Raw genomic sequence first — 26,001 nt, 5'->3', positions numbered from 1 at the left:
ATAATCACACTCTAATAGCCATTCATATAGACACATTCACACTGATAGATGTTATACAGTCAGTAATCACACGCTGATTATCAGTCATACAGATGATAATCATACAGATACAGCCATATTCCCCACAATACACGCACACATAAATAAAAAATGTTGAATAGGAAAAAATATATATATATTTGTGCAAAAAGCCAATCGATACACTCCCATCAGATGACAGGTGCGTCACAGCATGCATCAGGAGAGAGCGCCAGAATTTAAATAAACAAGATTCTGTGTATCGTTGACCTTTTTTTAAGTGGATGGTCTCATTCTGTTTGTAACACTGTATCCTACAAACCATGTTGCTTTTTACTACCAAGACGCAGTTTTTTAAGTGCAAGTTATTCCATAATGGATACAAACAATAACTCTTCCAGAGGAAACGAGACATAAACAAAGTAATAACCATCCATATTACAATGTTATTGTTTCGTTGGACTAAATGTGCTCTATGAGATGTTGTTCAGTGGACCCTTACCTTGTTACCTAAACTGGGCTTTACCAGTTAGCAGTGGATGTGATTGTGATTATCCACATTATTAAGACGAATCTGGTATGTACTGCGTTTTTATTATGCATGTTTTGCTGTGTACTTCTTACACAAATTTAGCAAATACATTCCTTATAAGCTTTCCATTGAAAAACAGCGATCTATCGTCGATGCTTGAGGCTTAGACCTTTATAATGATACATAGTTTGTCAAGATTAATTTTGTCCTGTTTCATTCTATTCGTAAACATTGACACATGCAAATAAAGAGCATCCAGTGCACTGCATCCAGGTGTGGGTTAACAGGTTAAATAAGTTTGGTTTTAATTAGTTATTTGATGCCATAAAAATGGGAGTGTGATGTTATGATTGACAGCCTGTCAATCTCTGAGCAAACTGAGGTGGCAACCAACTTTTTTAGGATTTTCAGGAGAAGATTGAAGTTGTATTTACCTTTTTCAACACAAGCCTCTTGTACGGCAATCAGTGGATAAAATTTGGAGTAGTCAGTCAATTTAAAAAGGGTCAGGGGCGTGTGCTTGTAATCGACTCTATGGAGTGTGGGCAAGACGCAGCTCCACTTCACTCTCTACTGTACAGACGCGGGTCGTAGTTCCCTACTGTTCAGACTCTGGTCCCAAATCAGTGCAATATGGCAGCGCCAGAATTGCGATATGGCTGAATGTGACGATGAAACTTCAAAAGGCTATGAAACATGAGCGGTGCACGTTTAAAAGTCTGGTGCTGTGCTGCTTTGTGTTCTGCCATTACCAGGGAAACAGTTATATTTCTATCAAATGCTCCACCTGCTGGTAGAGAATGAATGTGCATTTTCAATACAACTGTTGTTTTGTTCAGAGTTCAGACCAATGCAAAAATCGACCCATGTTTTTACCCTGCAAACACACAGAGCTTTAAATGTAAACTGGTGGATCGATAAAAAGACAATGCATTTTAAAAATCTAAACAGTAGGTTGCGCAATATAGGCCTATGGTCTGCAATAATATCTTAATTGTAGTTTTAACTATGTGCGATTTGACACTATCGAGTATATCACGAAAAGCAAACAAAACACCTACAGAGTGCACACATACAATACGTAATGAAGTGTAGGTTAAACTAGTGCACGTATGCATTTAAAGTGCCTTTTCACTGCATGAATCAGTCTATTAAAAATGCATTTAGAATTATCACATATTTCAAGATATGGGGGCAGAAAATGTAGATATTTATATAATTTCATATAGTTAATATCACATGAAAAGTGCAGTTTTTTTCTCTCTCTAAAAATCAGCATGATTACAAATGAGATATTGATTTTATACAACACTTCACTAAACAAGAAGTTAACATTAAGAGACTTGCGTTTTAGACACCAAATTTCCTGTTTTTGCTCTATTTCGCCAACAAAAATAATTCCAAACACAGCACTCTGAGCAACAGGTCGGTGTTTCGTTCCTGAATGAATAAACCGTTTAAATGCTTCATTTCAATCGCAATGACTCACTTATTACCAGTGACTTACTTTCACCTACTGGCAGTTTTAACTTCACATTTAAAGTATCCTTTCATTTTTTTTTTAATAATTTCAAACATCAGTTTTTAATGATTTATGTTTAAAATATCAAAATATTATTCATGCATTTGTAACTACATGTTAAAGTATACCATGTGATATAATGTTATTAATATAATGATTAATACTTTTGACTCATCCATTTTCTTAAAAATGGTTTAAAGGCTGAAATGTAAAGTTTATCATTTATAAAACCTATTGTTTTTGTGAAAACTTGTATCTGAACTGTAAATTATGCTTTTTACAGTAATTTTACAGTTTAATATGTTACTATAGACATTGCATTGCCCCGCTCATATGGTATTAATTTTATTTGTGCAGGTTTTGAAAAGGGTCTTAAAAAGTCTTAAATTTGAGCTTAAAAATCCTGCAGAAACCCTTAGAGAAGCAAGCAAGTGTCCTTCCCTGTCAATATTTGTCCTTTTCTTGCTACTGTGGTCATCGCACCCCGTCGATACTAGGTGAAAAGGTGCAAAGCCCTCGGTGCTCCCTGGTTAATTAGTCTCTTTCAGTGAATCTGTGTATGGACACATCAGTGTTGTCAAAGTCAGGTCTTTCCATCTTGTCACTCTGTGTAAGCACATCTGCCGCAGTCAATACGCTCAGTCCGCTCCATCTGCATAGATCACTTCCTGTCACTCAGCTCCTAATGGAGCCTTCCAGTAGAAGCTGTTTACAGCCCTGCTCGGAGCGATGGAGGTGATATAGTGCAGGTTTACAGTTACCGCTCATGTCTTGTACACACTCATTCACCTTCAGAGTGGCTTGTTTATTTAATAACTATGCTATCAGCATTCACAATAATTCTATATTTTCTGTTTTCATTTTGTGGACCAGCATCTATTTTCACCACAAAAAAAGTCAATTATATGTGTGTGTGTGTGTGTGTATGTGTATGTATGTATATATATATATATATATATATATATATATATATATATATATATATATACACACATAATTGACTTATCTCAATTTCAGCTTTTTCTTATGATTCCTACTTAATTTTGTCATAATGTTTACTATAATAATAGACTTTATAATTATGACTTTGTACATCATATAATTAAATCCCCATCTAAACCACAACTAAGAAACTCAAAATCAAAATAATTAATCACAAAATTATGACATTTTATCTCATAATTATGATTTACCAAAGCATTTTGTTTTCTTAAATGGCAGAAATGGGCCTACATACCTTCTGAGAACAAGATTAAATAGTGATTTTAAAGGGATTGTTTACCCATAAATGAAAATTTTCTTTCTTATGTTGAACACAAAAGATTATATTTTGAAGAATGCTGGTAATCAAACAATTGATGGTTCCCAGAAGACTTAAGCCCTATTCGGATGGAAATTGTTTCTCAGGGGGATGTAAGTGATTTTCACCATTTACAGGGGGTAGTGGGTGATTTAACACCCCCGTAAAAATCCACGGCTAAATTACCTATTGTTTTTGACAAACACAGAGGTTGTGTGGTAATTTAAGTCTGAATCGACATCTCTGAGTTTACGAGAAGAAATTGATTCAAAATTCAGTGCTTAAACCCTTTTTGAGCACTCCTGAACACCGTAAGGTACATTAACTGTTGCACTAATTTGCATACATATTTATTTTTGAAATGCTGGAAAGTATTTAAAAGAACAATACTTAACTGCTCACAGCGACTGGGAGCAGAAAGAGAAGAAAAGCACGCAAACATTCGAAATGGATCTTTATGATGGCAACAGCAGGTACACAATACCATTTTAAAATGTGTATTATAAGCAGATATATAGGCTACATAACTATATTGCGTATAATTATATGCAACTAGAGCGTCTTTTTAAACAGGAGATTTAAATAATCAAATAATAAATAGGATTATATATTGTAAAATATGCTTGGAATAATAAGAATACATTTTTGTGTATGTGACAAATAAAAATCTTGAATCTTGAATAATAAGAATCAATTTTGTAAATAAAATTCATTTTATTTACAGCAGACAATTATGTGAGTGGTCTCGTTAGCAGCACGTTCCCATGTTCGTAAGATCACAGAACTCACTCCTCCTCTGTGAATAGATCATAGAATCTATAGTTTTATTTCCACAGACGTCCACATGAGAAACAATTACCGGCCGAATCAGGCTTTACATAGTATTTCTTTCCCTATGGAAGTCATTGGGGACAAACAACTGTTGTGGACCTGCATTCTTCAAAATATTTTCATTTAGAAAGTTCCAAACATTTGGTTTGGAATGACATGAGGGTGAGTAAATTATGACAATATTCAAATTTTTGGGTGAACTATTTCTTTAAAGGGGGAAAAAAAATCTGTCATCATCACACTGGTCCATTGAAGCCATGGATCAAACGTCACCTGGAAAAATATCTGCCTGTCTTGTCTCCTTCATGATGGATATGAGGGGATCTGTTTGATAATTGTGTGAGTTTCATGCACATGCAAACAGAATAATGGTTGTTCGCTTTGAGTCAGCACCTGGTACTGGTACCACAGTCTCTCCCCATATGGCCTCTGCATTAGTACAGAATGATGAAGTGGTTCGGTTTATTATCCATGGGCCATGTACAGTATGACAGCAAACATGAGCAAGCTGTCTGTCACTGGCTTTGTGGCTTTCACTGCAGTCAGATTTATGGCAGTGGAGCATGGCTGTGAATACAGAGCAGCACGCTAACACACAGCCTGCGCTGGGAAACAGAGAATTTAGAGGACGCTTGTGATCACAGAGCACCAGGAAACATCGTGGTGCATACTGACAACATTCTTGTCCATACTGCCTACATAACCTTCTAAGAGCTGGCTAATATATACTGAATAGTAATAATATAGCCTATTTGTGATGATTTGTTGGCAAAAAATGAAGCAATGTCTTGAATATCACTATAATTTTAATGGAGGGCTTTTAAAACAATTTAATATTTTTCCCTTAATTAATGAAATCTAATGCATGAAAGCTTGATTGTGCCTAGTCAGTGCTTCCTCTGGGCCAACTGTCCGGGTTTTTTGGCCCGACGAAAGCGGGCCAGCTGGGGCTAGAGGAGTGGCTATGAACAAATGTGGAGTTTCTCAGCGTCTGGAGAGCATCAGCGCCACGGATCATTTCATAAGGTTAACAGTTATAACACCAGCATTAAAGGGTTACTCCACCGCAAAATAAAAATTTGTCATTAATCACTTACCGCCATGTCATTCCAAACCCGTAAAAGCTTTGTTCGTCTTCGGAACACAATTTAAGATATTTTGGATGAAAACCGGTAGGCTTGAGACTGTCCCATAGACTGCCAAATAAATAACAGTGTCAAGGTCCAGGAAAGTATGAAAAGCATCGTCATAATACTCCATCAGCCATCAGTGATTCAACCGTAACGTTATGAAGCAACGAGAATACATTTTGTAAACGAAGAAAACAAAAATAACGACTTTATTCAACAATTCCTCTCCTCTGTGTCTCTCCAAATCAGCGTAGCTGCATTTTTGCAAATCTGAGCTGTACGCAGGCGGCGTACGCTCTTCTGTGTCAGCCGCGCTGCACTGTTTTCTTTCAAATCAAAGCGTAAATACACGTAAAAAACGTATCCTTGTGGCGTGGCTGACACAGAAGAGCATACGCCGCCTGCGTACAGCTCAGATTTGCAAAAATGCAGCTACGCTGATTTGGAGAGACACAGCCCTTACCAAAAAGTAGTATACTTCAAGTTTATTTTTTTAAAGTATACTTAAGTAAAGTTCAAGTATATTTTTATGTATACTTTATGTAGCAAGTATACAAATATCAGTGTTCTAGTAGTATACTTGTAAGTGTACTGTTTCAGTACTCCTTGGGACTAAGTTGCCCCACTTTCTAGTATATAAAAGTATATTTTTCAGTATACTTTAAGTATAACAGTAGCAGACTTTGAGTACACAACTAGTTTACCTGTATGTTTGTAGTTTGTACTGTAATTATACTAAAACTTATAGGTATACTGACAGTTTACTAATTAAATACTTTGTTCACTTTGAAGTATACTCTCAGTAAACTACTAGTTTAGTAGTTTTATACTGCAAGTATACTCACAAGTTTTCTTTAAGTGAACTTTACATCATACTTTAAGTATACAACTATGTCCCTATTTAGGTTTAAATTTGTATATTTTTTGTTATATGAATATCTGAACATACAAAACATCCAAAGAAAGAACAGGGTATCTGCTTGTAAACAAAAAAAATTATTCTATATTTATTCTATTTATAGCTTCATACATTCTTTTTTTAAACACTTTAATGTGGGTAAGTTTCATAAAAAAATTAAAAAATAACATTTTGAACAAAAAGCTGAAAAAAAGACTATGAATTGGATTCAGAATAATAATCAAAACATAGATGGAGTCGATCAACACCCCAAAGCTTGACTGTAATTATTACCTCTTCATCGGTCGACATTTTATTCCATAACGTTACAGTTTTGATGCTGTTTCATGTCAGATGATCGTGTTACATGTGAAACTATCTGTTGTTTCTTTTTTTCTTCACTTGTGTTTTTTGGAAATTCTGTACAGAAGATGTGTACTAGCGCCCTCTACCCTATAACAATGAAAACATGGATTCTAGGAGCACAAGTATAGCTCAAATATTTTTAAACTTTTTGTAAGTATATCAAGTATACTTAAATGTCATTTTAAGTATATTTCTGAGAAGTACATATAGCCCATTTCTGAGAAGTACATAAAAAGTAAACTAAAAGCATACTTTCCTATTTTTAGATTAAAAGAAGTACAATAGTACACTTAAATAAACTTCTTTTTCGTAAGGGAGAGGAGAGGAATTGTTGAACAAAGTCGTTATTTTTGTTTTCTTCGTGTACAAAAAGTATCCTCGTCGCTTCGGTTGAATCACTGATGGCAGATGGACTATTCTGATGATGGTTTCTATATTTTCCTGGACCTTGACACTGTTATTTATTAGACAATCCATTTAACATTCTAAAGCCAACCATCATACAATCCAAAACATAACAAACTAAATACATAAAACAAACAAAGCTTTTACGGGTTTGGAACGACATGGGAGTAAGTAATTAATGACAAAATTTTCATTTTGGGATGGAGTATCTCTTTAAAGACTTAGAATAATTTTATTTCAAAACACTTTCAGATAACAGCGAGTGTTTGAAATAACTTGATCTGATGTGGATTATGATCACCATACAAGGCAAAAATATTTATAAGCGATCCAAAAGACTATGCACGCTAGCCATTAATGTTACCATAGTAAACATGGTAAATTCTACCACTTGAAAAAATCAGGCGTCACCTTCTTATTCTCTATCACAATCGTGTATTTTAAGTAACATATTTTATCTGTCATAAGTCTTGTCTCGAGAGTTTAGCTCCGCGTATGTCATAAAAATATAATGTTTTTTGTTCAGGAGCTTTTATAAAAATATAGAAATTATCATTCTTTCTTAATGTGATGTATATACTCTGACTACAAATAAACAGAAACAGACTCCACTGAATAAGTAGTCTGTGTTCATACTGCTTTATTTCTGTGTTATTTTCAATCCTGATAAACTAGTTCATTATGATCAATATATCACTTATTATTTTAAAGGAGTCATACGATGCTTTTTTAAAGATCATTATTTTGTGTATTTGGTGTAACAGAATATATTGAGATGCTTTAATGTTCAAAAAACACATTATTTTTCAAATACTGTACATTATTGTAGGTCCTTTATGCCCCGCCTCTCTCAAACGGGTCGTTTTCTACAAAGTCACTCCTTCTGACAAGCGCATTCTGCTCTGATTGGCCAACTGACCCAGTGCATTGTGATTGGCCGAACACTGTAAGCACTCGTCGGAAATGTAACACCCCTTTCCATAATCGCGAGCTTCATCTTTCTAAATAAATGTAAAGACAGTTAATAATGTCCTTAATTTTACCATCAGTTCAAGCCTGAAAGTGGAACAGAGTCGCGTGACAGACCCAGTGATGAAGCTCCTATGTGTTTGCAGTACACAAGCCACAGACGGTTAAGACAGCTGACTCCACTGTGTGACCCTGTCTCTCTGTCTCTCTCTCTCTCACACACACACACACACACACACACACACACACAACGTGCAAAACTCCACTTTGGACAGTAAATAGCAATTACTTTAATAACAAAACATACTTACAGTAGCTGATTCAGAAGCGCCAGATTGTCGTAGCAAAGGCAGAATTACCTCCTCTTTGCGTGAACATTTGGGGGGCATTACGCAAATATTTCCACAAAGTGATGTAGAGATGTGGGGGCGTGTTTGAACGAGCCATTTCAGGAGGGCGTGGCAGAATCTTAGCTTTGATAAAGAATATCTCTTTGGATTTGAGACTTTAGTCTTTGCAACTTTACAGATCTTCTTCATGCACCAAGAGCTTGTAACACTCTAGAGAGAAAGGAAAAATTGAAATTGCATCATATGACTCCTTTAAAACATCGATGCTTTTGGATTTTTAATCTTTAACAAAGCATGTAAACAAATGGCTGTTTTTATCATGTTTGTTTTGTGATCACGCTAGTTTCAGTGACTTATTTCTTATTAGTTTTTTGATAACTTCTCTTTGTTGGTGAAATTATGGGTTTGCATGACATTGTTCCTGATAGGCGTGTAATAATAGGTTTTAGTGAAGCACAGCAGAGCTTCTGGCCCGGCGGTGGAAACACAGCATGATTTTGGCCTCGGTGCTACAGGTCAGAGGCTATTAGCCCCTCCCGGCCCGTTTAAAGCACTGGCTCGCACTGGCCTAGACATTAGACTTATTTCGCCATATTTTGGTGTGAGATGTTGTAACAAGATAATCAGAATAAGAATAATTTAATTCATTTCCTTGAATCGGATGTAATTGTTAATTTCAAATAAATGTTTCAACATTAGTTTGAATAAAATCACTTAAAAATTAAAAAAGTCAGTGTGAGGCTTTTTAAAAATGTTTTAGTATATGTTATAATGTTTTGTGTGTGTGTGTGTGTGTGTGTGTGTATATATATATATATATATATATATATATATAATATATATATATATATATATATATATATAATATATATATATATATATATATAAACCAGGTAAAATACTGAACACGCCACCATTTTCCACAGTAAATATATATCTAAAGGTGCCTCTGACTTGAAATTTTCACCAGATGCCGGTGACAACCCAAGTAATCCATACGTACAAACAAAACAATACAGATAAGTTCAGAAATTAAGTTATGTGTATTAAAATGGAATGACACAGGGAAAAAGTATTGAACACATGAAGAAAGAAAGGTGCAAAAAGGCATGGAAAGCCAAGACACCAGCAGAAATCTATCAGTAATCAGAAAGCAATTCTGTCCCTAGTCAGTGGAAATTAATATTAGCTGGTTCAGCCCCAACACCCACAGTACCAGGATGATGAAAATGAAACAAGGGTGGACATTACAGCAAGACAGTGATCCCAAACACAGCCAAGGAAACTCTCAGTTGGTTTAAGAAAAAGAAAATAAAGCTCCTAGGATAGAAATAAAGGAATAAAGATCACAGTTCATAGAAGAGGCCCACAGAACCTTCAAGATTTGAAGACTCTGTGGAAGAATAGGCCAAAATCACACCTAAGCAATGCATGCGACTAGTTTCTCCATACAGGAGGCATCTAGAAGCTGTCATTACCAACAAAGGCTTTTGTACAAAGAATTAAATAAATTTCAGTAGTTCAATACTTTTCCTGTGTCATTCCATTTTATTACACACAACTTAATTTCTGGACTTATTTGTTTTGTTTTATTTGTATGGATTACTTGGGTTGTCACCGACATCTGGTGAAAATTTCATGTCAACAGCAATAGAAACAACAAATACATTTACTGGGTATAATGGTGACATGTTCAATACTTATTTTACCTGCTGTAGTTTTTTACTAGATTTTAATTGCATTATACTTTTTGAATCCACTTGGCAACAATGTCTGCTTAATTGAATTGATGGATTAAATCTTACCAATTTAAGCCATTCCGAGTACATAAACACTGAAACTGAATATCTGATCATATCTGATCATATTGATATATATATATATATATATATATATATATATATATATATATATATATATATATATATATATATACTGTATAAGCAATATCATCTGCCCTACCTGGAATTTAGAGCTTTAGTTGGAGTGATTTAGAAGAGGATCGTCTGCTCTAACCAACGAGTCAGATGGAGACACATATGAACTGTGCCGAGCCAAAATTGACTTGGCCATGGGCTGTTTTGTTTAGTAAACTAGCAATATTGTTTTTACAAAAAGCAATATTCTCATGAAGCCTCTGGAGAGGCACTCTAGTTAAAACCTGCTTCAATAACACGAGCATGAGCAATGCCAGGGATATTTTTAGATGCTAAAAAGTGATGCCTTTTCCGATTTCATTTTAATAAGCAAAGCTGCGCTACTGTCAATAATCCCCTTAGATGCAGTGTCATTTACTGCACATTAAGGAAACATCCAGGAAGCTCTCAGCATAGTCCACACATTAAGATTAGAAGACATTTCACAGCTAGTCATGGGTTTGTTTGTGCAAAGAGTAGCACTCATGCTGGATCTTTCTGCAGAGCAGCCACAAATCTCACAGCGGTCCGAGTGTCACGACAGTATTCCTGCCTACCCACACGTCTAATTAAAAGTCTATTGGCAATTTCAGTGACAGCCTCATGTGGGAAGGATAATATTCTCTGTGGGAAGGTAGTATCCTTGCTGTCTTTATTAGACAGGTTTATATAAATGCATAAACATGGAGGAGAATTAGGATAATTGCAAAGAATACCACATCTATGGCATACAGTTGATTACCACAGACAATAATTCCTTTCCCTTGTGTATATAAACAAAAATGAAAGCATTAGCATGCTAGCTTGTTAGCATTGAACAAGTTGCTCATCAATATAATATGAATACTAAAGGGGTTTTGGGTTGTGTATCACAGTTTGGTTTATGTATGTTTATTTTATCTGCTTTAAAAGTTCTATTCTTTTAGTTCTTGCTACCTCTTCCTTTTGTTTTCCGGTCATGTCACTGGTTTATTGTTTTGTTTAATTAGTCTTATGTTGTAATTGGTTGTTCTTGATTAGTCTTGTTATCTTGTTTGGCACAGAATCAGAGAATAAATGGAAGGGGAAGCAGGAACTATAGAATAGAGGGCAGGGTTTTATTTTTGCGCTCCTCCTCTCATCTTTCACTCGCAGCAAAGGAACGGTTGTAGGGGCATGGTTAAGTGAATTCTGCCCAAGCCATGGCCGTCAAACTGACGTCATCAGAGAAGGAATGCCATTCCAGAGTGGAAGCAAATGATTAGATTTGATTAAAGATTACGAAGACAAATAATTTTCTTCTGTGGATTAACTTGCACGGATTAATTTTTCACCTTAAAGGGATAATTCACCTAAAAATTAAAATTTGGTGTTTATCTGCTTACCCCCAGGATGTCCAAGATGTAGGTGACTGTGTTTCTTCAGTAGAACACAAGCAAAGATTTTTAACACAAACCGTTGCAGTCTGTCAGTCATATAATGGAAGTGGTTGGGAATCACGGCTTTGAAAGTCAAAAAAACATACACAAACAAAACCAAATTAAACCTTGCGGCTCATGACAATACATTGATGTGTAAAGACATGAAATGATCGGTCTGTGTAAGAAGCTAAACAGTATTGATATCGTTTTTTACCTCTGATTCACGCAATGTCTGAACTGTTTGAACTGTCCTGAGAGCGTCCTGAACGTGTTCTCAACAGCAGACACGTGACGCCTCTTCTTCTACTTGCTTTACAGCGGAACGCAGACTTATAAGTGCATTACCGCCACCAAATGGACCATTGACACTCTATCTACAATCTCAATTAGGAGTGTCAATGGTCCACTTGAGAGATAGGTGGCGGTCTGCGACCTGCCATAAAGCAAGAAGAAGAAGACGCTTCACGCGCTTGCTGTTGAGAACGTGCTCAGGACGCTCTCAGGACAGTTCAAACAGTTCAGACATTGCGGAAAAGTGATGTGACTCAAAGCCATGATTCCCATCCACTTCCATTATATGACTTAAAGACTGCAACAGTTTGAGTTAAAAATCTTCGTTTGTATTCTACTGAAGACACAAAGTCACCTACATCTTGGATGCCCTGAGGGTAAGCAGATAAACATAAAATTTTCATTTTGGGGTGAACTATCCCTTTAAGACTAGCAATGTGTGGTAACAAAATAAATATTGAACATTTTTATTTAATTCAGACTTTAAGATGATAAACTTGAACTGAATGCTAGTTATTTGCCATCAGCTCAAATGAAAGCCTGTTTCCAAAAAAAATAAATAAAAACAAAATAAAATAATATAACATCTCACAGATGTGTCTTTATTTTTCACACTGTGTAATTTTAATGGTAAAATATTGTAAAAACGCTAGGGGAAAAAACATCCATAGTAGGTTAACAGTAAGTTCCCGTACTATATACAGTGAAAAACTGTAAAAGATCTAACCAGACATTTCATGTAATTTTACAGTAAAATGCTGTTAATTGTAGTTTTTAGAAGTAAAAAAGAGAAAATCTATGTATAATTTAGTCAAAAACTGTAAAGTGATATTCCCAGAATTCCCTGTGTGATAATTCACATTTGAAAGTGTTTTGTTTGAATAATCATGTTACTTAATAGTTTTATCAGTTAGGTACATTAGGATTTTATAGTACATCTTCTGTTGTTTGATTACTATTTATTGCATTATTTATGCGTCATGTGTGTTACCATGATGGTGTGTTGTGTTTCCATGAATGACTCTATGCACCTTCTGTATATTAATATATACTGCAGCTTGTGGAAAAGCTACCTGTGATGAACTTTGATTTTTCTGTATTTTTTAAAAAATTATTCTGGCAAACACAAATGACAAAATTATTTTGTAAAAACAGTGCATAACTGTTGCTGTATATATCGTAATTGTAACTTTAATTCACAAATGTGTCTATCCCATAAACATCAACCATTTATCTTTCTCATGCTGTACATGCAATTTTATATCTCATAAATGTAAATTTATTTCTTGCAAATGTAAATTTACTTCTCATAATTGCAACATCTTGTAATTGCAAATTTGCAAATGTGTTTATTCCACATACTGCAATTATGATTGTACAATTGTGACTTTATATCTCACAGTTACAGTTATATTTCTTATAATTTTTACATCTCAGAACTGTGACTTTATCTCAAAAAGTTCTCAAAATTGTTTCCCTCACAATTGCAACTTTACGTACAGCTCACATTAGTCTAAACAATAACCCTAATTTTTCTGTTTAGATTTTTGCTTATTTGTCTGTCTGTAACCCTTTTCGCTGTTTGCTTCCACCAGGTCCTCCATACATCGTGTCACCACCTGAAAACATCACTGTTAACATATCCCAGAATGCTCAATTTACGTGCCAAGCAGAGGCGTATCCTGGCAACCTGACCTATACCTGGTACTGGGAGGAGGACAACGTCTACTTCAAGAAGTAAAGTTATGATCGAGTTCACTACTGTGCCAAGTCTCAGAGTCTTAAACACAGAAGTTGCTGTGTGTGTGTGTGTGTGTGTGTGTGTGTGTGTGTCTGTCGGTTTTAGATTAGAGCCTCATATATTTTTAGACCCAGAATCCCTGAATCTCAAGCCCTCTACAGCTGCATTAAGGCAAATGCTAGCGCAGTGACGCGGAGGCGCACACAGCAGGTTTTTGTGCCAGGATGGGAACATCTTGTGACACTGTGCTTGTGTCATCACATGCCTAAAAAAACATGCTGATCATCTGAAGCCAAGCCAGAAGGTGTTCTGACTCCCCCAAGCGTGGCCGTATTGACCCTCTATATGTAGGGCTGTGGTCTGTTCCTCTCTGTGGAAACCGGCCAGAATAGTGTCTCGAAATAACGGTTTCTGGTACTATTGAACTGTGAGGGGCGGAAGGATGTTCATGGGAATATTCAGACTGCTGGCCAATTTACCACTTTGTGTAAAAACACATTAGTAGACACTGATATTTGTAAAATTAACCATAAGAATCAACATTTTTATGCTTAGAAGTGATTTTTTTTTTTAATCTGCAGACATACATACATCCTCAGGGTTGTAGATTATGAAGTCTTTAACAGGGGTCTAAAGCAATACTGCAGGGGGGTTGCCAAATATTACCTAATCTCAAATTATTTAATTTAATTTAATTTAATTTAATTTTTATTTAATTTATTTGTTTTATTGTTTTTTTTTTTTTTTTTTTACTTTTATTGTGAAAAGAACAAAGTTTATTGATGAAAAAAATCTAAAGTTAACTTCAGCCAAAGTTAAGAAGCTACAATTCAACTGAATGCCATTTCCCATCAATTATAATATATATATATATCGTATATGTCTTTATTTTTCATAACTGTGACTTTATATCTCATAATTGTGATGTTATACTCACAAATTTGTCTATATAATTGCAATAACTGCAATTCTAAACCTCTCAAATGTATCTAGTTCCCGTAATTGCAACTACATTATGCATTTGCAACTTTTTATAACTTACAAATGTCTCATACATTTCTCATAATTAAGATTTTATCTCATAATTGTGTTTTTTATCCAACATTATCACTCTCATAACTTTGACATTGTCTCACATTTTTGTCTCGCAATTTTATTTCTCATAATTGTGACTTAATGTCTCATACTTCTGATTCTTAAATTGCTACTTTTTCCCAAATCTTTCATTATATCATATTTGTGACTTTCTCAATATTGCTTTTTTATATCACAATTATTACTTCTTCTTTCATAACTGTGACTTTATATAAAAATTTTCAAAATGTCATACTTGTGATTTTCTTTTTATTGCACTCTTCATCTATATTTCACAAATGTAGCTTTAATTCTTGTCACTGTTTTGATGTTTATTTTTTATCAATAAGTTTTATAACAATAAGTTTCATTTAAAACTTTCTCACAATTGCCTTTTTTATTATTCACTCTGAGGCAGAAACAGACTGCCACAAAAATTAGACATTGTAACAGCCTCAGTTCTTCTCGGTGTACAAACACGTTTAATAATATTTTTCAAACGGATCATCTCTCTTCTCTTCCCTGCAGTGATCTAAAGCTTCGCGTTCGCATCTTTATTGACGGAACCCTCATTATCTACAGAGTGAAGCCAGAGGATGCTGGGAAATACACCTGCAGCCCAAGTAACAGCCTGGGCATCTCCCCCTCTGCTTCAGCTTACCTGACCGTGCAATGTGAGTTTCACCTTTAACCCCTTAAAGAACCTGCAGCACCAGGCCTGCGTCTGAAATCTCAGTCTATGTCCTGTGTGCCTTTGAGGTGTTTTATGTCTAGTATACTATCATCAGAGCGCGTATTTGGTATCTTTCACGTACAGGGACAGAGCTATTTACACTCTTTGAGATGCCGTGGTGGCTGCTAGGCATCTGAGATGTTCTAGTTGCTGCCTCTCTCTGGAGGCTTTGAGAGCTCGCTTCCATCTGCACCAATACTCTTGTGGTGCTGCAGGAAGTGGCGGATAAGCCCCGAGTCTGAGCTGCCTCTGTGTCTGTCTGTCTGTCTCTCTTGGATAGAAAAAAGACAGATTGGAGAAGCCTTACATACTGCGGTCACCATGAAAAATTGGAACCGTGACAGTTATAAATGACAGCCAAGAATTGTCACTGAAGCAACTTCAATTCATTATTAGAAAACAAATAGTTCCAGCTCTGAATTCTAAAAGGAAGCCGCTGTAACACAGACGAAATACACAGATGTGAATGCAAATCAATGTTCCAAGCCTACAATATCACCTACAGTTAAATATGTAGTAATTCATTGAGGTTATCATAATTAAGAAATACAAATATTTGTATTGACAACCTTGTCACTGTATAATAATCATTTCCTTTTTCAGTGTTTTTAATGAATTTTGGGTGTTCTATATATAATTTCTCTATATTATATTATATTATATTATATTATATTATATTATATTATATTATATTATATTATATTATATTATATTATATTATTAAGAAATTAAATTATAATTATTTGAACAACCTTGTCACTGCATACACACACACACACACACACACACACACACACACACACACATATGCATTTCTAAGTTCATAATTTAGTTGTTTTAATCTTTTGTCAAATTATATTATATTTACTGAATTACAAAATTAAGATAAATAATTATTTGTACTGCATTATGCGCTTGACACTGTGTACACACACAATAAATACAATTATAAGTTTATTATTTCATTTTTTGCATGTTTCCTTTGTCATTATTATATTATATTATATTATATTATATTATATTATATTATATTATATTATATATATTATATTATATTATATTATATTATATTATATTATACAAGTCAACCCTCAGCAGCCCTGTTCTGTAGATGTAGTTGGGTATCTGCCTTGAAAAAAAAATATATATAGTTGCCTAATAATGACAATATTTCAAGCCAGTAATTATTGTTACAACAAGAAGAAAGTGTAATGTGTAGAGAAAATGTGTATTTCCTCGAACGTGAATTTTCAGCAGGCAAGGGGGCGTATAGAATTCAAAAGATGGCTTGTTTCTCTCATTTTGCCACCCAGAACAGTATGTCATGACGACCCACTATATCATCACAGCAGAAAAGAGGTCAGGGGTGACAATGGGTCCTTAATGAATTAACTGAGGGGAAATATAGCCAGGCAGTTTGAAGGGAGAAGAGATTAGCTGTGGAAAAGCACATTATACTGTGTCACATGCCGAGCAATGGCTGACTGTCTCATTAGCAGCCGCTCCTCTGTGCCGCTGGGGTTGTGCTACATCAGTCAGCGACACCCCAGGGCTGCTGCAGGTGAGAGAACTTCACAGGAAGGGCTTTAAATAACACTTACATGTTCCGTTGCCACACATATCTTACACAGGCTCCCGAACACTGCGATTTTGCAGTTAAAATATGAGAGACTTTAGATTTAGACTTTAAAATCTATAACTGCTATGAACCGTCCTATGATGGATAAAGTACTTTGGCAGCATAGCGAGACTGACTTGATTACTTCATTTGTGGTATCTGCTTTAGCATAACTAACATTATTACCCATGTTCCTCATTCCTGTATGGACCGTATTCTCTCCGCAGACCCTGCCCGTGTTGTGAACATGCCACCTGTCATCTACGTCCCAAGAAAGTTGCCAGGAATTATTCGCTGCCCAGTGGATGCCAACCCCCCAGTTACGTCAGTCCGATGGGAGAAAGATGGCTACCCCCTCAGAATCGAGAAGGTCTGTAATGCATGGACTTCTGATGTCTGAAATGTCAAGACTCTTGACTGTTTGACAACATTCCAGTACTCTGATGTTTCTCTCACAGTATCCTGGATGGAGCCAGATGGCAGACGGAAGCATTCGGGTGGCAGAGGTCACTGAAGACTCCCTTGGCACCTACACCTGTGTGCCTTACAATGTCCTAGGTACCATGGGACAGTCCCCTCCGGCCACTCTGGTGCTAAAGGTGAGTCAGTGCATCTTAATTAAAAAGAATCACATTTTCCTTGAATTTTTGAGATGTGTTGTGTGGTTTGTGAGGTAAACATCATCATGTGACCCCAGGACCCCCCTTATTTCAACGTGAGGCCCGGGGGGGAGTACCGTCAGGAGGCGGGGAGAGAGCTGGTCATCCCCTGCGCTGCTTCTGGAGACCCTGAGATTCCAACCATCGTATGGAGAAAGGTACCATAACCCACCACAACATTAAAGGGGTCACACTGCATGATTTTCAAAATCATCGGATCATCAGTTTTCACACTGCAAGACTATTGGGGTAGCATTCAGTTGCTACTGTGTTCACATTGCACGATAGATTGGCGACAGGAGGTTACACACTGCATGACTTTACAGAGGGAAAAATCGCTGACAACTCTGTCTGGTCCGCAAACTACGTTTCATAACCAAATGCACGTGAGAAGTGATAAGGAAATAACGCAAGATCATGCTGATATTGTGGTCTATAATAAGTCCTTCCCGATCAAACAATAACAAAGATGACTGGGTACATAGCCCACTTCTGCTGGGAAAATTTTATATACACAAATCTAAGTACTTGAAAGTGAAACCAACATTTTGTGCATTTTATAATGAGCTTGTCTACACCCTTAAAGTGATGAAAAAGAAAAATGCAATAAATCTTTTGTCCTTTATAGAAGAATACGATTTACAGGAAAAAACCCTAGCCCCCTTTTATGTATATTTATTTTTATTAATCAGCTTTACAAGCTGATTTTAACAAGGGTGTTTTTTACACTACCACTGAGAAATTTTAACCTAAGTTTATATATATACTTTTCATTAAGACTTTAAAGAATCATATCAACTTGTGAAAAAAAGGGCATCCGATGACCCCTTCAGGTATATTATTTTTTCCCTTTTCATAAATAGTTAATCTTGAATTGTTTATTATTGTCTCCTTTGTCGGTCGGGAAGCCCAGCAGAAGCAAACATAACATCTTACCAAGTGGTAGCTTGCAATTCGTGTCTCTAAGCAAAGAGGATCACGGGGAGTGGGAATGTGTTGCCACCAACGTAGTAACAAGCATCACTGCCAGCACACGCCTTTTTGTAATAGGTAAATGACTCTTATCTTACTTTCTATCTTACAATCTATCTATCTGTCCTCCATCTATCTATCTATCTATCTATCTATCTATCTATCTATCTATCTATCTATCTATCTATCTATCTATCTATCTACCTATCTATCTATCTGTCTATCTATCTATCTATCTATCTATCTATCTATCTATCTATCTATCTATCTATCTATCTATCTGTCTGTCTGTCTGTCTGTCTGTCTGTCTGTCTATCTATCTATCTATCTATCTAAATATGAAGGCTTTAGTGTTTCACACTGTAAAATCATCTTAAATACAATATTTTTATTCTTTTAATTACATTTTTGTACTGTACATTTTTTTGGCCCAGGTCAGCACACTATGTTCAATTTTGAAGGTTCTTCAGGACACAAAATACGTCAGATGTGTGATTTCTCAACATGTGCCAGATAGGAAGTGTAGGCTAGGACATTACGATTCCCAGCCAAGTGGCACAAGTGAGTCATTACAGTAGGGGGGCCATGTAGCTCGTGGGAGCTCTAACTCAGCTGTCTCATCTGAGAGTTCGCCCTCGGATGACAAGTGATGTGTCAGCGGGCACACAACCCAACACACACGTTATTTGTTTGGTGATGGACTGGTGTCATGACAGTCTAAAGATTATGCTTAATGAGGGAGCAATTAACAGATCCTCCGCAGCTGCTAGGTGCCGATAAGAGATGTGATGAAACTCCTGAATCCATCCTCCACTTCAATGTTTCCATCATCATGCGCTCTCCTGCTATTATCAGACTGGGTCAGTCTGTGCACAGAGTTAGTTTATTGTCTAGTCAGAAAACATAAGTGAGAGGAGGTTCAGGTCAGACAATAGATCTCCTGTTCTTCAGTTTCTCATAAATCTTTCTAACTGTGTCTGACAAGGCTAAATCCATCTTGGAAAGTAGTTGTTTTGGGACAAACTGCCTGGCCTAGACCTTAAAGATTTTGGGTTAATCACTAAGAATGAATTGCGGCCACTAATAGACAATGTTCCCGGATGTCTCCCCTAACAATGACCCTGCTGCTTGTAAATGTTTAGTGAATTTGTTCCTTCGCATTATATTCAGCATGGCATATAATGGACTCTGTTTTGCTAGGTCTCATTTTGCTAATGGGTTTTGGTAGATATGTGATTGATTCACTCATGATTATACACTACTGTTCAAAAATTTAGGGTCAGTAAGATTTTTTAAAATAAATGTATTATTTTATTCAGTGAGGACACATCAAATTGTTCAAAAGTGACAGTTAAGGCTTGCGTTGTTACAAAAAAAAATCTATTTCCAATAAATGCTGTTCATTTATACTTTATATTAATCGAAGAATCTTGAAAAAAGTGTTTCATGGGTTCCACAAAAACAGTTTAGCATGGATTGGCATATTAGAATGATTTCTGAAGGATCATGTGAATAAATGACTTTTTAAAAATTGATTAAAAAGTTTTTTAAACTGTAAAAATATTTTACAATATTACTGTTTTTATTGTTTTGATCAAATAAATGCAGCCTTGGTGAGCATAAGATACTTATTTCAAAAATATTTAAAAATCGTACCAACCCTAGACTTTTGAACAGTAATTTTGTGTTTTTTAATTGTTATTGAGAGTTTCTGCCTAAGTGGCATAAATACAAATGGTAGAAAAAATGCATAAAACAAAAAGGTGTCAGCCTGTGCAAACCTTGCTAAGGTGTTCATTGTATGTATCATTTAAGAAGAGCTAAGGGTTAGTGGTTAATTCAAATCCATAATATTTAGTGTGAGCAATAGTACTAGCATTTGCAGACACTACTAATTAAAAATAACCATTTCAGGCACTAGTCCACATGCGCCAACTAATGTCCACGTGTCAGCATCCACAAGCTCTGCTAATGTTTCCTGGGAACCTGGATATGACGGAGGCTTTGAACAGACGTTCTCGGTCTGGTACGGCCCGGTGTAAGTCCTGCCAGAACCCCCACTAAATATAGTTCCTTCCTCACTTTTTTCTAAATGTACTTGTGACTTGATGTAGTCTTTTCTTAAAAAGACCAGCTGTTAAAGCTATGGATTAAATGGATATGTAAATGCAATGAATGAATCAATCGAATGTTTAATCTCAATTTATTTGCATTTCACTGTTTGTCAAGAAATATATATCATGCAAAGTTTTTGTTTTTTAAAGTTTTTCATTGTACTCAATTGAAGTTTTCTAATGGAACTCTTTGGTATAATCCAATAGAAAGGTGAAAAATGATTTAGGGCCACATGACTGGCTGTCCACACCTGTGCCCGGCTCTCAGACGTGGTTGGTGGTCCAGGGGTTGGAGCCAAAGACTGCCTATCAATTTAGTGTGCTGGCCCAAAACAAGCTGGGCACTGGCCCCTTCAGTGAGGTAGTCACTGTGACTACAGGAGGTGGGGGACACTTCTACACAAACTAGATCTTGTAATGAACCTCTGAATGACCATCTAAATGAGATGCACTTACAACCTCCCTTTATCTTTCCTAGGGTATCCCATAAGTACCCCTGAACCACTGGTGCTTCTAACTCCACCACGGTGCCTCACAGCCAACCGGACACAGCAGGGTGTATTGTTGACATGGCTTCCTCCGGCCAATCACTCTTCACCAATTGACCGTTACATCATTGAGTTCCGTCTGGGAGAAAGGTGGGAGGTTCTGGATGACTTGATTCCTGCCACAGAGACTGAGATCATAGCAAGAGACCTTATTCAGGTAATACTTACTACTTTAATATCGCTACCTATTTTGTATGGTACTCTTTAAGTTACCTATAAATAATAGAGGTGAAATTAAAGTCAATGCTATTTGCAGTTTGAAATCCAATTTACTTCTGTCATTTGATGTATTTCTGAGTGAAAATATCTAATTTACAGAAATTCAATTTAGTGATGTCTGTCTTGTGCACATTCATTTGTTTAAGAGAATGGCAGTTCTGTGACTATTTAGAGAAACTCAGTGAGGGAATGCATTTCCGCTGAAAAGCTCAGAGGATGTCATTTTAATTCAGTCTGACACACAGTGGAGTCTGCTACAAATGTTCTTGTTACAAATCTGTTGGTAGATCTGACACTTCAACCTGTTGGCCTCACAGGATTTGTGACCCACTGACCTGTTTCTCTGTCTCCCAGGACTCTTGGTATGAATTCCGAGCGCTAGCTGTAATGGATGATCTTGTCAGTGAGAGCAGTAATGTGGTGGGAGTGTCAAGTACAGGTGAGAATAAGGGGCGTAACTAAAATGCACCAATTCATTGCTTTATCCACCTAGATCTTCACTGCCCTCTGCTGCTCATTGTAGTTAGTGCCCTACTGTATGTTTTTTTTTTTTTGCTGTTGTAGATGTGATACAAGGGTGTCATGCACCTATTTTTTTGGAGGGGGCATCAGTGGCAGTCCTGGCTTATTTAAGCCATTTCTGTTTTATGATAAAGCTGAAGTGTTTAATTTCTGCTCTAAATGGAAGTTATTAGGACTGACTAAAGTTAGATGTAATTGCTGCAACAGGATGTTTTCCTTACCTATGTACAAAAAAACTTAATTATTAAAGCTACTCATTTGTTTTTAGAAGTTGCATTCAAAATCCACTTTGCTCAAAAATCTGAACGCCGCATGCCCTCTCTATCTAAATAGGAAAGGTGCTTCTGATCTGGTAGGCTGCTGTTGTGGTAGGCTGCAATATGCTATAGTCTGCTTTATAATGCACACTAACTGAATCACTGTCAGCAATCACGTTAACCTGCTTTGTGAATACACGCTTGCTGCATTCTCCCATCCTAATTTCATGTTCTGGAGTGTCTCCTCTCTCAGACCCCTTCCCTCCCACAGAGATCTCAGACGAAGGGCTGGCCAAGCCAGTTGTGGCCGGCATCGTGGCCACCATCTGTTTCTTGGCGGCTGCTATCCTCTTCAGCACGCTCGCTGCATGTTTTGTCAACAAGCAGCATCGTCGCAAGCTTAAACGCAAACGAGGTAAGTCCTTTTTAACTTCAAGACACAGTAATCTCTCTTGTTAATTAGTAATTTTTGCACAGATCACAACTTCATCGGATTTGTAAAAAAAAATACATCTTTTCAGTTGTATTGCATTATTCCAGCTTCAGCATTGCAGTGGTTGAGATAAAGATCTGAAGCATATTGTCATGCTGATGTGGCATTGTGTGATTTGTCTTTAGACCCTCCACTATCGATTACGCACACAAGGAAAAGCATTGAATCTCCGTAAGTACCAATGCATGGTAACTTCCATCATACTTTGCACTTCTGTAAATCTGTTGACTAAGAGGCACATGGCTTGAGAGAGAGAAAGAGAGAGAGCATGTACAGTTTGGGAAATCAAACAGCTGAACCTAGCAGCTGCTGTGTTACCATGAGGGATGCATGGAGGTGGTCACTAAAGTGGCTGCTATAAATGCATCTGTGCTTACCTCTGCTTTTCAGCAGTGAGATGCATTGATTTGCCATTACAAACAATCTTCTCAAGCTCTTTCTTTCTTTTTTTTTTTCTTTTTTTTTGCTGTCCAGTCAGGTTGTGATAGAACCTTTCAATAGCATAAGAATATATTATAAACATGAAGCTTATCCCCCAGCTCCTCTGAATTGATCAGTGCAGGCATGGCAGCATGTCACTCTCACATTTATAACCAGAGCTAAAGGAAGGAGAACATTAAGGTTAGCATCTCCAACCCAGTTCAAACTGGGACTCACGCTCTTATCCGATTCCATTGTGGTCTTCATAGAGCTGCAGTCTCATGCTCCCATCCCACCCATTTCCACATAGCAGTGTGGAACCATAGTCTGGTTGACGGTCGACTCTGCCCCGTCTCTATTGTGTTTTTGTCACCGCAGGCCTCCTCTTACCCCCTTGCCTGGCATTGAGCCCTACTGGGAAGAGCCAGACAGGAGCAGCTACAGGCCCCCATCCACCAGCCCTCAGTGAGTGCTTGCACCTGCATCTCTCTCTGCAGCAGGCGCTAGCATGCGCCTGTCTGCCGTAGCTGCATGACGTCAGTTAGTGGTGCAGAGCTAAACAGCTTCTTTGGGGGAATAGACAACTTCAGGCCTCAGCTGCTCCAAATTTTGACATTTTGTTTGACCACTTATAGCCAGCAAGATGGATTATTATTGAAGAGCTGGGTGACGAAATAGTTTAGCTGATATTATGTTAGCTCATTGGTGCCTGTACTGACTTATCTGTTTCTATGTCCTGTCCCCATTCTGTTGTTCTCCATTATCTCTCACCCTGACATCGTCTTTCACTTTTAAGATGGCCTTTAAATTAAGATCAGTGCTTATTCTAATTATTGTTATAAAAAAGCATGTGGATAAAGGCTAATTACCCTGAATTTGGTTAATTTTAAAATAAGTGCACAAGAAAGTGTAATACCATGCCATTTCCTTTTGAATTATATTCCATGTTTTAAGATGAAGTGATTCTTGTTTTGATGCCGTTTTATGCTGATTTTAAGTTCTGGTATTCCCCAGGGCTCAGTCCTAAGCCACATGTCTTTTTTAATTGATAGGCTGTCCTCTGGGAAGATCAGTCCTGAGAGCATTGCTTCTTCCCGACCCTCATCTCTGGCCAGCGTGGGTGGCCATGGCCTTTACGTTAAGAAGTTGCCAAGCCCTAGGAAAGAGAAAGAGCTTTCCCTCTATAAGAAAACCAAGAGAGCAATAACCAGTAAGAAGTACAGCGTGTCTAAGCATGAGGCTGAGGTCACCACGCCAATCGAGCTGATCAGCCGTGGACCTGATGGCCGATTCGTCATGGACCCCAGTGACATCGACACGTCCCTCAAGCCACGACGCATTGAGGGTTTTCCTTTTGTGGAGGAATCAGACTTGTATCCTGAGTTCCGCCAATCAGATGAGGAGAACGATGACCCAGGGCCCCTACCCCCAGTCATGGCCACCCTCAGGCCCCAGATATCCCCTGTGTCCTCCAGCCAGGAGTCCTACATGCAGCCCCCAGCCTACAGCCCCCGGTTCCAGAGGCCTATGGAAGGTATGAGCATCTCGGAGGGTAGTCGGCTTCCGGCCACAGGGCAGAGCCGGGTCTCCCATTTTCACAGGGTCTTCCCTCCAGGCCCCTTCTATGGCTATCTAGGTAGTGGTGCTGAGGTGGAGCTTCACCCTCCTTTTTACATGCCTGATGTTAGTCCACGTAGCTCTGCCATGTCCTCCTCACCTTCATACCCCCCTGAGGGGCCGTTCCGCCATCCAACCATCCCAGAGGAGAGGGAGGAGCTGAGGATCCATCAGTATGGCGCCTCCGGCCACGCCCTCCCACTGGTGCATAGCCCTCCCTCCTCTCGCTCGACCGAGATCTGGCAGCCTCCTGACTTCCCCTTTCTAGGTCAGGAGGGTCCCCGTCTCGCTCTTCCACCACGCCATTCATCATATTTCCACCGGGACCTCCCCGAGCCCCCGCCATACCCCTCCCATAGTCGTACTCTTAGCACCACCTCTCAGCTCCCTTCAAGCTCTGCTTTCCTCCAGCTGGAGGCCCCTAGAGCCCACCTGAGCAGAACTCCCGGCAGGTTTCCGCCTCAGGGCCCTTCAGCCAAGCATATAACTATGCAACAGGCCCAGACTCTGGGGCAGTTGAGACACACTGCCCATGGTATGGGCGTACCAGTGTTGCCTTACTCAGGCGCCACGGCCCGCATGGGGAGCCCAAGCACACTGCACAGTGAGAGCTCTGACGGCTGGAGGTCTGAGGCCCAGCCTTGGCTGAGCCCCAGGGCGGCACGAAGGATGGATCTCGGCCTGCAGCAGGTGGTCCTGCAGCCGTCACGACTCTCACCGCTCACCCAGACCCCTCCCAGCTCACACGCCGGCTCTCCAGACATTCTCGTCCGCCCTCCTCCCCGTCCCAGCATCCTGCGGTCTTCCCGCTCTCAAGAGATGCCCGAGAGCGTCCGCCACCCCGCCAGTGTCTCCTTCTCCCGAAGGTCTCTCTCCTCTTCCCCTGCCACTTCACCTACCCAAGGCCAGAGCGGCCAGCGGCCCAGTCTCAGCTACCGTGCCCACATGGCATTTGCTACAGCCGCGGCCAGCTACCCCTCCCAGTCCCCTTCACCCACTGTGGAGAGCAGTGATGCTTTCGGCCAGATGCCATCTCAGAGAAGGACAGATGAGGAGATGCTCCCCTCAGAACCCTCTCCAGGGTAG

General features: G+C 38.1%; 1 protein-coding gene across 1 annotated transcript in view; it reads left to right on the top strand.

Moving 5' to 3' along the window:
* LOC109104307 (protein turtle homolog B-like) overlaps positions 1–26,001 on the top strand; it is a 68,510-nt gene extending 42,509 nt beyond the window's left edge. Inside the window, exons 6-18 of the mRNA XM_042739372.1 lie at positions 13,524–13,665; positions 15,272–15,417; positions 17,322–17,464; positions 17,553–17,693; positions 17,792–17,910; positions 18,652–18,803; positions 20,640–20,763; positions 21,047–21,222; positions 21,318–21,544; positions 21,961–22,045; positions 22,639–22,800; positions 23,004–23,049; positions 24,351–26,001. Coding sequence (XP_042595306.1) covers positions 13,524–13,665; positions 15,272–15,417; positions 17,322–17,464; positions 17,553–17,693; positions 17,792–17,910; positions 18,652–18,803; positions 20,640–20,763; positions 21,047–21,222; positions 21,318–21,544; positions 21,961–22,045; positions 22,639–22,800; positions 23,004–23,049; positions 24,351–26,001 — 3,314 coding nt within the window. The remainder of the gene's footprint in view (positions 1–13,523; positions 13,666–15,271; positions 15,418–17,321; positions 17,465–17,552; positions 17,694–17,791; positions 17,911–18,651; positions 18,804–20,639; positions 20,764–21,046; positions 21,223–21,317; positions 21,545–21,960; positions 22,046–22,638; positions 22,801–23,003; positions 23,050–24,350) is intronic.

The sequence above is a fragment of the Cyprinus carpio genome, chromosome B15, assembly GCF_018340385.1.
Source record: "Cyprinus carpio isolate SPL01 chromosome B15, ASM1834038v1, whole genome shotgun sequence".
Classification (NCBI taxonomy): Eukaryota; Metazoa; Chordata; class Actinopteri; order Cypriniformes; family Cyprinidae; genus Cyprinus; species Cyprinus carpio.
This window is presented reverse-complemented; position numbering and strand designations above follow the sequence as displayed.